General features: G+C 35.7%; 1 protein-coding gene and 1 non-coding gene across 3 annotated transcripts; one reads left to right on the top strand and one right to left on the bottom strand.

The window, feature by feature from the left end:
• The first annotated feature begins 240 nt into the window (after positions 1 to 240).
• LOC127088776 (small nucleolar RNA R71) lies at positions 241 to 347 on the top strand. Its single transcript, XR_007790593.1, has one exon. It is a non-coding gene; the product is annotated as a small nucleolar RNA R71 (small nucleolar RNA).
• Positions 348 to 6,164: 5,817 nt separating this feature from the next.
• Positions 6,165 to 12,101, bottom strand: LOC127084432 (U-box domain-containing protein 4). Of its 2 annotated transcripts, none has more exons than XM_051024877.1 (5): positions 11,880 to 12,101; positions 10,586 to 10,890; positions 8,804 to 8,920; positions 6,628 to 8,691; positions 6,165 to 6,533 (listed from the first exon to the last, which is right to left on the bottom strand). In XM_051024877.1, the coding sequence occupies exons 2-5, from the start codon at positions 10,859 to 10,861 to the stop codon at positions 6,474 to 6,476; spliced, it is 2,517 nt and encodes an 838-aa protein (XP_050880834.1). In that variant the 5' UTR covers positions 10,862 to 10,890; positions 11,880 to 12,101; the 3' UTR covers positions 6,165 to 6,473. The 2 variants fall into 2 exon arrangements, with proteins under 2 accessions (XP_050880834.1, XP_050880835.1); XM_051024878.1 differs by having other exon boundaries at positions 10,586 to 10,866; positions 11,880 to 12,097.
• Positions 12,102 to 12,317: the final 216 nt, after the last annotated feature.

Here is a 12,317-nt window from a genome sequence, read left to right as displayed (position 1 = left end):
ACTTTTGCATTAACATGATCAAGGCTACTTATCTCGTACATTCCAGTTTTCGTTTGAGGTTTTTCTACCATTGTTCGGTCGCTTCCCCATTGATAATGGTTTTGGGCCATGCTCTCAATAAGTTGATAAGCATCAGCGTAAGGTTTGTCCATAAGCGCACCACCTGCGGCGGCGTCTATTGTTAACCTTGTATTGTACAAGAGACCATTATAGAAGGTATAAATTACTAACCAGTCCTCTAAACCATGGTGTGGACAAAGTCTCATCATGTCTTTGTATCTTTCCCATGCTTCGAAAAGAGACTCGTTATCTTTCTGTTTAAATCCATTTATTTGGGCTCTTAACATAGCTGTTTTGCTTGGAGGAAAATATCGGGCAAGAAAAACTTTCTTCAATTCATTCCATGTGGTGACTGAATTGGAAGGAAGAGACTGAAGCCATCTTCTAGCTTTATCTCTTAACGAGAAAGGAAAGAGACGAAGTCGAATTGCCTCTGAAGTGACACCATTAGCTTTAACAGTATCGGCGTATTGAACAAATACGGATAAATGAAGGTTTGGATCCTCGGTAGGATTTCCAGAGAATTGATTCTGTTGCACTGCTTGTAGCAGCGAAGGTTTAAGTTCGAAGTTGTTTGCTTCGATTGCGGGTGGAGCAATACTCGAATGCGGCTCATCTTGTGATGGAGCGGCATAATCTCGAAGAGCACGAGCTGGTTCTGCCATCCCTGGCAACGGCGCTAAAAACTTGATCGCGACTTTATGAGTCTATTGGGGTGTTAACTGCAAGTGCACAGTCTAATCGCGTAGTAATAAAAGATATCGATCCCACAGGGACTTATGAATCGATATACCGTTTTCTAGGGTTACTTCGTAAAGCTAAGGCGGATTATACTTTGTTGATTAGGGGAACTAAAATAAGATCTAGATTAAATATCAAATATAGCGGATATCGGTATGTAGTTCCTCGTAATTAGGGAATCAAATCTTCGTTGGTTTCTTGGTTTTAAAATAAATCTTTTCAGTAGACACTATTGAATTAAAAGCCTTTTCTCAAACTCTCGCTCTGTTGAATAGACTATGATTTTATATTAACGTGCGCTGTCACTAATTAGTTAAGTCCAAAATCACTTTTTGAAAACAATAGAATCTATAGAAACTCTTTTTAAGAAAACACTAACCATTTAAACACCCTTGTCTCAAACTCTCGCTCTGTTGACTTAGATTATATAATTAAATTTAAATGCTTAACTCTCGTCCTCACATTTAACCTTTAAAAATACTTTTTGAAAATGATTAGAGTTTAATTAACTCTAAAATTGCTTTCGCCCTGATTTAGAATTAATGTCCAATTTACACTGTCCAGTTAAAAGCTCAAACTTTCGTTCTATTGGTTTTAACTTTTTTATGTCTTTTACTCTCGTACAAAAACTTTGGTGTTAATTATGTAAATTGAGACCATAAAAAGAGTGATTGTATTTTTAAATAAATCTAAACCAACTTAGTTTTGATTCCTTCATTTCGCTTACTTCACATACCGATATCTAAGTTTATTTAGCCAGACATGCTAAACAAGCCTAAACAATAATTATGCTTACATACAGCCATGTCAGACAGACAGTATAAATAAATAACAGTGCAGAGCATATATAAATTAAAATAATAAATTAAAGAACCTGTGAAATTAATAGAAATCTTGATTGTTCTCTAACTTCGATGTTTGAACACTCCACCACAAGCCGGTTGGATTTGTTCTTCACAATCTTCGATCAGACAGTAAAATAAAGGCGAAGGAATAAAATACTATGATCTAACGTAAGGTTAGACCCAGTAAAAATTACACAATAGTTTCCGGTGTAGAAACTATTGTGAGAAAATTAATTGAATGCTTGAAAGATTGACTGGAAAAGAAAAGAAATAAAAATTGCTAGGAAAGTAAAATGCTGAAAAAATTAAAAAGGCAATAAAATAAATGCAGTGCCGAAAACTGGAAAATTGAGAGAGCCCAGAGAGCTGCAGGGTTGGATCTATTTATACTGCTTCAATTTGTAACCGTTTCCCACAAATTCCTTCAGTAAGTAACCTTCACGCTTCAACGAGTCAAACGGAAGAATAGGCTCAACGTGCTTCTGTTGCGCGTCAAAAGCCAAAAATATAGGAGTGGAGTGTGACGTTCGTCACATCATGTGTTACGCGCGTAACACAAGGTAGCAGGGCGTGACGCTCGTCACACCATGCGTGGCGCTCGTCACAGCTTCAGCGCTTAGGCACTTTTGGGCTGGGCTTTAGTGGAATTGTTTTTCATACTTTTTGCACCTCCTTTTCTTTGTTTTTCACGTATGCTTCAAATAATGTTGCCTGAAATAAATAGAAGGAAAATACCAAGTAATATCGAATAAAATGAAATAAATCGAATCAAATAATAATATAATTTAATTAAATCGAGTCCAAAAGTGTGATATTATTTCATGTTATCAGACACCAAGATTTATAATGCTTCGGCGTTCGTCCTTGTTTGGCCTACGTGCACTCTTCAATAGTTTCCCATTGGAACCTGCATAGTTCCTTGTTATTTGACAAATATTTCCAAGAGTTCATACAATCACCAATCCACAATTACAGCTAAGAAAACAAATTTTCTAATTTGGATCTTGACTTGTATACAACAAATTTGTCAAACTCTTCTACGTAATCTTTACTCGAATACGTTTTTTGAACCTTCCAATTACACCAATTCTACTTCAAGTCTTTGTATGTGGCTATCAATCCATTAATCCTACCGATTCGTTGAGCAGTGAAATTGTCCAAAGATCCGAGAAAAACTCCACCTTATTTGTAGTCTTCCATATAGTTACTACTAAGGTAATGCTGGAGAGAGAAAACCTACTTCTTTTCAATGGAATTTGGCACCACCATTGACAAACCCTCAATCTTGCTGACAACCTGAAAACTCAATAAAGATCTCCAAGAATGGTTAGTTTTCAAGTACATGACTCCTTCAATCAATCTCAGAACTCTCGTTATCAATATCTAAACTCAATTGAAGTTGAAGATGTGAGAAATTCGAAGCAAGACTTTAAACACTCAAGGCAGAGGAAATTAATTTTTCACAGAAAATCACACTGGAAAATCTTGATAGAGATATTTATGTTATGTGAAGAATGATGACAAAAATGATCTATATGTGCTTAAGATAAAACACATAAAATGGGTGAAAAAAGATGGTTAGATTTGAATCAAGAAAAATATTATTTGGATCAAATAAGCAAAATGAGGTGGAATGAAAGAAATAACCAATTTTTGAAAAGGATGTCGGTTGATTCTAGGCATGGCAACATAACCCATACCCGCGGGTACCAACCCGAACCCGCCCCGAAGTTGACGGGGAAAACCCGCTTTGACTGGGTTTGGGTTTGGGTTTGGGTTTGGGTTTGGATTTTCCCCGATTTTAAAATATGGGGATGGGTCGGGTAATGGGGACACTAGTACCCACCCCGAACCCGTCCCCGAACCCGCCCCGTTTATTTCATTATGTACATTATTATTTATTTTTGAATATTTAGAGTATTAAATATGTGGTCAATGTTTTGATATTTTAATTTGAATTTATTATTTAAAATATTTGAAATGTATGTATGGAATTTTTTTAGATTGTTTTATTTTATTATTTGTAATGTAATTTTATTTTAGAAAAATAAATATTTCTATTTAAAAAATTGATTTCACTAAATGAATGGTGGCGGGGCGGGGATACCCGAACCCAACCCGAACCCGTTTGGGACGGGTTTGGGTTTTGATTCTCCATCCCCGTTTGGGTTTGGGCGGGGAATGGGGATTGTTTAGGGGTTTGGGTTTGGGTTTGGGTTTGGGGGAGGTAAAAACCGTCCCCGACCCACCCCGTTGCCATGCCTAGTTGATTCGGAACAGAGAAAACGTGATTCGAATCAAATGTCTTGTGATTCAAATCAAGCACAAAATTTGATCCATATCAAATGACACAGAACTGACAAGGTTTTGGGGAAAAGGGATTTAATTTGAATCATGTTCAAAGCTTGATTTGGATCAAATCAAACAGAATCAAACATGAATTTTGAAAAATGGAATTTATTCGAATCATGTATAAATTTTTATTCAAACAAAATATGTCCCCAGTAAAATGATCAGGATCAAGTGCAAAATTTGATCAGGATCAAATTGTCGAGTTTAGTTATCGTTCAATTTGATCAGGATCAAAAATTTAGTGTAAAATTAAATAATTCGAATCAATCTTGTAAAATCTCAAATTTTCAAATTTTCAAAAGTTTTTTGAGATTTTACATTTAAATCAACTTTGACTAAAAACACCAAATGATTTTATTTCGCTAACATATGCTATTGATCAAAGAACATTTATATCAAGATCAAATATAACCAAGATTTTATGCATGTTAAAAATGAATTAAATCAAACTCAATCCCGAAAAATACAAACATGAAGGAGACTCAACGAATAAAAAAAAACGATAAGAGAAGTAAAAAAACTATTTATAAATTTAATAAAATTAGGTCATTCTATAAAAATAAAAAAAAATTTAAGTCATGCACTTAAGAAGAAAAAAAATTGTGTAATTGTAAAAAAAAATGTATTTAATTACAAATTGAGAAAGAATGTGTCTATCATACATAAACATTTTTATGTTTGGAAAAATATAGCACACCAACAACTAATAACGGCCATTTATATTCCATGTACCAAAGCAAGTTCCATGAATAGAACAAAAATTACAAGCAATACTTTAAAAATAAATTTTTGTCAAAAGATTATTTTAAAAAAGAAATTTTGTGAGAATTAATTTTAGAGAATGAGAAAAAAAATCAGAAGTATTTAATATTGTTAAACAAATTAGAAAATTAGAAAATGAGAAAAACATTCAGAAGAATTTAATATTGTTAAACAAATTCCACGCCCTCCAATACGTTGGTACTTCAAAAATGTTTAAGATGATTAACGCATATGTTTTTGGAAATAAAAAATTTTAGGGAGTTTATTTTCCCCCCGTAAATGTACCTCACATTACTGAAAACTTAAATTTGTCTTTAGGTATTTTTAAGATCCATTTTAGAACATCTCATCCTTCGTAAATCAAGCAGCCACCTCATATTTTTAAAAATTTATTCAGAGATACATATGCGAAACTTTATGGAATGTATTCGAAGATACATCTCCGAAAACAACTTTATATCCCATTTACTTCACATTTTTCATTGAGATGATTTATTTAATCATTCAGTGATATTTTCGAAAATGCATATCCGAAAATGTCAAGCGAGAAATTGAATATATCACCACCTTGCAAGATCATCTCTCACACTTCGTATCACTTCCATAACTCAAAACCCTTAGAAAAAAATTGCATTCTTGTTGGACTTTTCGCCTTAATTGTCCCCCTCAATGGTCTTAATTGTGCCACTTTTGTTTGCTTCATTGCAGCCCCTAACACCTTCATTGTGTTGGTTTTGAAGGGGTGGATTTAGTATCACATTGCTCAGAGATATGACATGTGTTGTGTTTATAAGTGGAGGCAATCATCACCTTACAAACCGGTTTTGTAGGGATGAGTTAGACTCAACCCAAATTTTAAGATAGTATCAAAGCTTATTTTAGATTCGTTCTTGAGTTTCCCGCATCGTTCACGCTTCGGCCTCATTGACGATCAAGAATCAAGATATTACTTATTACTATTAGAATTTGCCTATACTTTTCATGAAATTTAAAATAAATAAATAAAAAGTACAAGAAAAAGGGTATATCATACTATTGAATGATTCTATTTATGATATTTATTGTTAATTTATAAGAGCTCGCACAATTGGGAATGCAAGGTGTACAAATTTCAGAAGCTTCATATACAACGACATCAACATCGACGGTACTAAGATTAGGCAAAAGGACGGTCCAAAAACAAGTGGTTCAGGAGACAACAATTCCAACTCATTTTGACAGTAATTACTACAAGAATGTCGTTATCAAAAGGGGACTACTTCAGTCTGATCAAATAGGATAGCAAGAAATCATCTACAATTTTTATCAAGCAAAATTTGAGCCTTACATAATATGCTTTCTTCAAGATGGGTTGCCTTGCCCGTTTCTAAATCATCTCCGAAATTGAAAGGAACAATTAGGATGTAACTAAATAAACCAAATAATTTTATTCGCTATCAACCATCATGCCCTAGCACAGCAAGAAAAACTAGAGATTTTTCGGTTACAACAAATAATAGACTTACATGTATAATTGTTACAACAATGAAAGGTTTTCATAAGAGGACACAATCAATCCTCCATAAATGTTTTTTTTCCACTTTACAAGCGAGCGAAAACAATACTAAAGACATTTACACACATTATTTTCATCATGTAATGTATAAACTAGAGATGTTCTATAGGGGGTTAATTCAAAACCGTTGAATAGCACAAGTGGCTGGGAATTCAAGATCAGCCCCTCCCAGAATTTCCATGTCTTTGACTTCTAAATTGATTAAGGAGAGCTTGGGCCTAAACATAGAACAAAAACCATCACCATTTTTTGTAAGAATGAAAACAGAATAAAAGGCGACTAAAATATGAAGTTATAAAGAAAGAACCGCACCTTTTCTTTAGCCCTCGGTGTGCCTGACTGCGATAAAGCTACTAATGGTGGCACAGCTCCGTGTTGGAGCACCATGCTTAAGAATCTATTACTGTGTAAGCAAAGATGTAGAAGAGCTGCTGCTGCATTCTCCTTTCCTCTAGCAGAACCCAACTCAACAACTTCAACTAGAACAGGAATTCCACCTTCTTGACCAATTGCAATTCTTCCTTCTGGAATTGTGGCAAGATTTGCTAAGACAGCCACAGCCTTGTCCACCATTCCAGCCGCTGGGTCCATCAACTCCACAAGGTGCCTCACAGCACCAGCTTGCACAATCCGATTCTTGTTCTCGTGGAATATTGACAAATTAAACAAAGCGGTGGCAGCATCCTTTTTTCCCCTTGGAGTTCCATTCCCTAATAAATCTACAAGTGGTCTAATTGCCCCAGACCTTCCTATATTAACCTTGTTTTCCTCAATCACCGACAAGCTGAAAAGAGTGGCAGCTGAATTCTCTTTGGCTTCTGGGCTCCCATTCTCAAGAACATGAATCAGAGGTTCAATTGCACCGGCATTTGCAATTGCAGTTTTGTTGTTATCATTGATTGATAAGTTGAGAAGTGCTGTAACAGCATTTTCCTGGATCCTTGTATCAGTTGATTGAAGTAAGTCAACTAATATATTAATGGCTCCACAGTTTGCAATTGCAATTCGATTATCCATATTGTGCTTAGCAAGCAGACGGATTTCTGAAGTTGCATCTCTCTGAGTATCAAGATCAATGCTCTTCAAGCCCTCCACTAAACCCCGAACCTGTGTCTCGATACCAGAAAGATCGACTCTTGATTCAACAGCAGAAGATATTATCCTAGGAACGAGCCTTTCTGATGGCCTCCTCCATATAGCTTGGCTTCGAGACCTAGTCTCCATAAGTCGGGGTGGGAATTCAGGTTCCCTATGCATTGATGGCATGGGAGCAGCACCAACAGTATCTGACCCGGGATTTAACTCGCCAGAAGTATCTCTACTGTAGCCTGGACTTGTTGACAGTTGAGAAGCATTGCTGTCATCACCTTGTGTTTCTTGAAAATTTGCATCAGAAAATGCACCAGAATCAGATACAGCTCTAACATGGTTTTGAGATAGTTCAGAGCTGAAGGCCCCGGAAGATTCCCTTCTAGATGGTGATATTGATGGATGGCCAATTGAATCTATACTGCTTTCATCTGAGCTAGCAGACCTGTCGTCTAAACCTGTGGGTGATGTTCTAGCAGCATCCATATATTGCCCGTTAATTATGCCACTTAAGGAACCTTCTGAAATTGAACGAGGGTGCAAAGGTGATGTTCCCTCTCGCTGGATTCCACCAGAAGAAGGTATGTTATTACCTGGTGAATTGAAAGAACGAGAACGAGCCGACTCAGGTGAAGATGGCAGATTGCTCCTGGAATGAGGAAAAATAGGAGATTCCCGGGTTGTACCAGACTCCATATACCCATGAAGGACAGATGCTTGATTTAAGATAGTGGATTTAGTGGGGTCAACCAGCTTCACATTGTTTGATTCACACCAGTTTGCAATTAGTGCCTTTACAGTGTAGTTAGGTATTAGATTGGTGTGAGCCAGAGTCTGATGGGTCTTTGGACAAACAGTAAGACCAAGATCAATCCAGTTCTTGATAAAAGCTCGCTCATAGGTTTGCCCTGAGGCCACAATCACCGGATCAGTCATTAACTCCAAAGAAAGTGGACAACAAAAATCAGCAGGTACGGGAACTGGAGTGCAACTCTGGGCTTGCTTAAGCATAACAAGGCCCTCGTGCATACGCGTTACAACAGCAATAATCTGATCAATGTATTCGGCTTCAGCAGTCTTTTCAGTCTGCTCAGCATTCTCCTTTAACTTTTCTAGGGCCACAGCCTCAATCAAAACCTCCTCATTAGAATTTAGGCCCAGTCTATCAGCAATTTTTTCCAGGATCTCTGAACTGGGTCCTGCACCATCCAGTTGATCCGTAATAGCTTCCTTAATGATGGATGAGGTTTCTTCAAGTTCCAAAAGCTTAAGTTTCTGAACACAGTTCTGCACTTTCAAATTGATATTATACATCCTAAGTTTATTTCAAATAACGAACATAAAAATCCAATTGAACTGGGAATCTTAAATTTCTAATTAGATTAATAGAATATTTTACCTCCAAATGTTCAGAACTCAGTTCATCATTAGGACATTCGTCTGAAACCCTCAGCTGCTGCAAGACCTTGAGACCTGAAGTCCGAATCCTAGATATCAAAGGTTCAACTTGCATAACCTAGTCATCAAAAAAGAGGAAGTGGTGAGAAACTGGCAAGCACTTAATATGCAAGAATTGGGGGGTTGGGTTGCTCAACTGGTTTGAGCTAAGGGTTGAAGGGGTTAAGGAGTTAAAGAACATGCGTTCGAACCCCAGTGAAGGGGGAAAAAATAACATAACTAATTACATCATTTGCTTGTCCAAAAAATGCAAGAATCAAAATATGAACCTCCAAAAGATGCAAGCACAATAAAAATAAGTATGTTCTGCTTCTACACCAGATGGCAAACCAACTCAAGCAAAGATACTTGCACGTTCCTCACTTTAAACTTTATCACATCTTGTGATGGTTGAGAGGAGACCAAGGAAACAGAAACAATTTTGGAAGGAGAGAGTTTTTATGGCAATTGATTATCCTGGAAAAAGGGTTATGCTTATAAACAACGAATTTATACACAAAAACTTGACTATTTCTATATGATTAGGTTTACCTCTACATCTAGACAGTAAAATTTTCTATAGGACTCAGCAAGAAACCCATAGACTTTGCACACTTATTATCTCTTTAAGAAGTTCATACATCCTTAACCTCTCATAATTACCCCCACTATCAACATGATAAATTCCACGCATTTGACTAGTCAAATCTGAATCCAACCATAGTCCATGACCATTTTTTCTTCTCAAACAGGTTAAAGGGATTGAGAAGAAACAAAAACATTCTATACTAACCAAAACAATGACACTAGAAATCTTTCAATTATAAGAGAGATCATAGTTCACACAAATATTTGACTGGTGGAAACTGGAAACTAAGCAAGATAATAGGAACTGTTGATAAGAAACATTTTTCAATAGAAGTGATAGATAAGGAATTCAACCAGGCAGACAATTAAATATGATCAAGTGGAAAACTATAAAAATATGTGAACTAAATTTATGTATGTTATAACTTGCAATCTTATAATGTTGCCCTTCTTGAAATGCTAAATAAATGAAAAAGAAATGAACATTTTCAGAGAACAAAATCACAATCTACTTTTCCAAGCAAAATATGTTAGAAATGATATCAAGACCAAAACTCAAGAAAGATGACGAAATAAAAGAATATGAATCACTATTAGAAAAACTTCAGTTTAAATGCAACACGCAAGCTACCAAATTGTAATAACCACCATCAACACATGGCCTATATCTCTATTTTTACCACTAAATAATATTACCATCATCCCGTCTTTTAAATTATTAGGGTGCTGAGCCTATAATTCTTCAAAGTAAAACTTCTAATTTAAGGAAGAAAAAAAACTTGAAAAAAGAAATTACAATATAACAGAATGAATCAATGTTATCATAAGTGTGTTCTTCTATACATGACTGTAGTATACAGCATGATTTCCTCGGAAACCACAACAAAATATTGAAGACGTTTATCCTAAAATTTATGGCAGTTTCTCAATTCACCTCATTATGCTCAAATATATCAAAAAATACACTGCCGGAAACACGCTTCCAGTAACCCCCTGCGTTTAAGGGGGTGGATTGAGAAAATATCACATTTATTACACACATATAGTCATAGATAAGGGTAACCCCCGCATGTCAGAAGCTCGTATTATTTTACATAAAATTAACAACTAAGATAAGTATGTATCTCTTCCGAGATTAAGACATTATGAGACTTACAAAGTAAATTTTGCTAGACAATAGGTGCCAGTTCTCAACATGCTCCTTTAATTCATCAACAGCATGACCAAGTTCTTCGAATGTCTTACTAGGCACTTCATCAGACACTGGCTCAGAATTAGCAAAAGCATCAATGATCGGCTTCAACAACTTAAGTATCTCCTCTGCCTTCTGGTAATATTTTGAGACTGGTTCGGAGTTCATATTTCCAGAAAATGATAAATGCAAAAAAGAGGATATGCTGTCAACAAGCATTTTCAACAACGATATCTTCATAACACCTGCATCAAGAAAATAGTAATAACCTGCATATAGATCCAATGAAGAGAAATAAAGTATTACCCAATCTGTAATTAAACTCTTGCATTATTCTTATTTCATTTCAAAAAAAGAAAATTGGATACGATGGCGTGGAATGTGGCTCCTCTAAAGTGAACTCTTCACATTAGATGAAAAAGAGTGAAGTTACAGCCAATTTGAATATCTAGGTTACCAATAGCGCGATTCAGAAACGGGATCGCACCAGCCGTAGCTGGCTGCCCCTGTGAGGCTGGGTACGTCGCACATTTAAGGTGCAGGTCAAGTGGCAAAGTTTGCGGCGGTGAGGTTCTTTTTGTCATTTTTTTTATTTTTAATTACTTATTATAAATATTTCATAAAGTTTGAGTGATTTCGGTTAACTTAACAGTACCCACGTGTTTATAGTATTAATTAACCATGCAATCTGTACAAAAAAAATTCAAATAGCTATCATCCCACAACAAGTTATCTGAATCCGGTATCCAATTATTGTGCTCGCCGTGCCATGCCGCTATCCGTTGTTGACAATAAGGCGTACTATAACTGTCTACTGTCAAAAACTCTCATTGATATGATTATTTTAGGGTAATACATTATTTTTCTATAATTATCAGTTTCTTAACAAAGTATTAATTTGCTTCACACAAATAAACATTATGTTATATCATTCTAAAAACAGCAAGGTCAATCACAAGCAAAATATCTCATTGACAGCGTATAATCAAAGTCAATAATAATTCCAAAATCAAACTTTTGTGGAATCTCTTAAAAATTAACGAATTACCAAAGCTAATATTTCCAGTTTGAAGTTTCTATACTAACTGGATGCACATTAAAATGATCAAACCGCAGTCATTAGCTAAGCTGACTATTACCACGCTTTAACACGGAATCACGTTGCGGAATAAGTTCTGCTTTTCTGCGACGCGATTCTCCTCTACGCAAATCGCAGTGAAATTGTATGAAGAAAACAATAAACAGAAAAGAGGAAAACCTGGATGGAGTTTGTCAGAGTTTGTGGCAGCCGACGACGAAGTCCGGGTGCGTTTTCCGGCGAGTTGAAAGTTCAGTGCGACTTGAATTCAGTTTGTTTGGGACACAAAAAGGGGAAAAGTTTGATTCGATGAAGGTGTTGAGTTTTTTTGCTGTTTTAGGGTTTTATTAATTCTTTAAAATTAAAATGTCTTTCATTTTCTTTAGTCAATGATGATCGACTTCTTCAACTTTGTTTCTTATTTTATCTTTTTATTTATTTTGTTTTTAGGAAATTTCTTAGCTTAAGCATATAAAGTTGGTGTGTAATTATGGGTGTTTTCGGGTTGGTTTCGGTCAAATTTGATGAAATTTAATATTTGGACTGAATCACTAGTCGATGGAGTGTTTAACCCGTATTTTTAAAACTAAACTCGAACCAAATCAACTCTTAGATTAA

Source organism: Lathyrus oleraceus, chromosome 5 (genome assembly GCF_024323335.1).
Source record: "Lathyrus oleraceus cultivar Zhongwan6 chromosome 5, CAAS_Psat_ZW6_1.0, whole genome shotgun sequence".
Taxonomy (NCBI): Eukaryota; Viridiplantae; Streptophyta; class Magnoliopsida; order Fabales; family Fabaceae; genus Lathyrus; species Lathyrus oleraceus.
The sequence above is the reverse complement of the archived record's forward strand: the minus strand, read 5'-3'. Positions and strand labels throughout refer to the sequence as shown.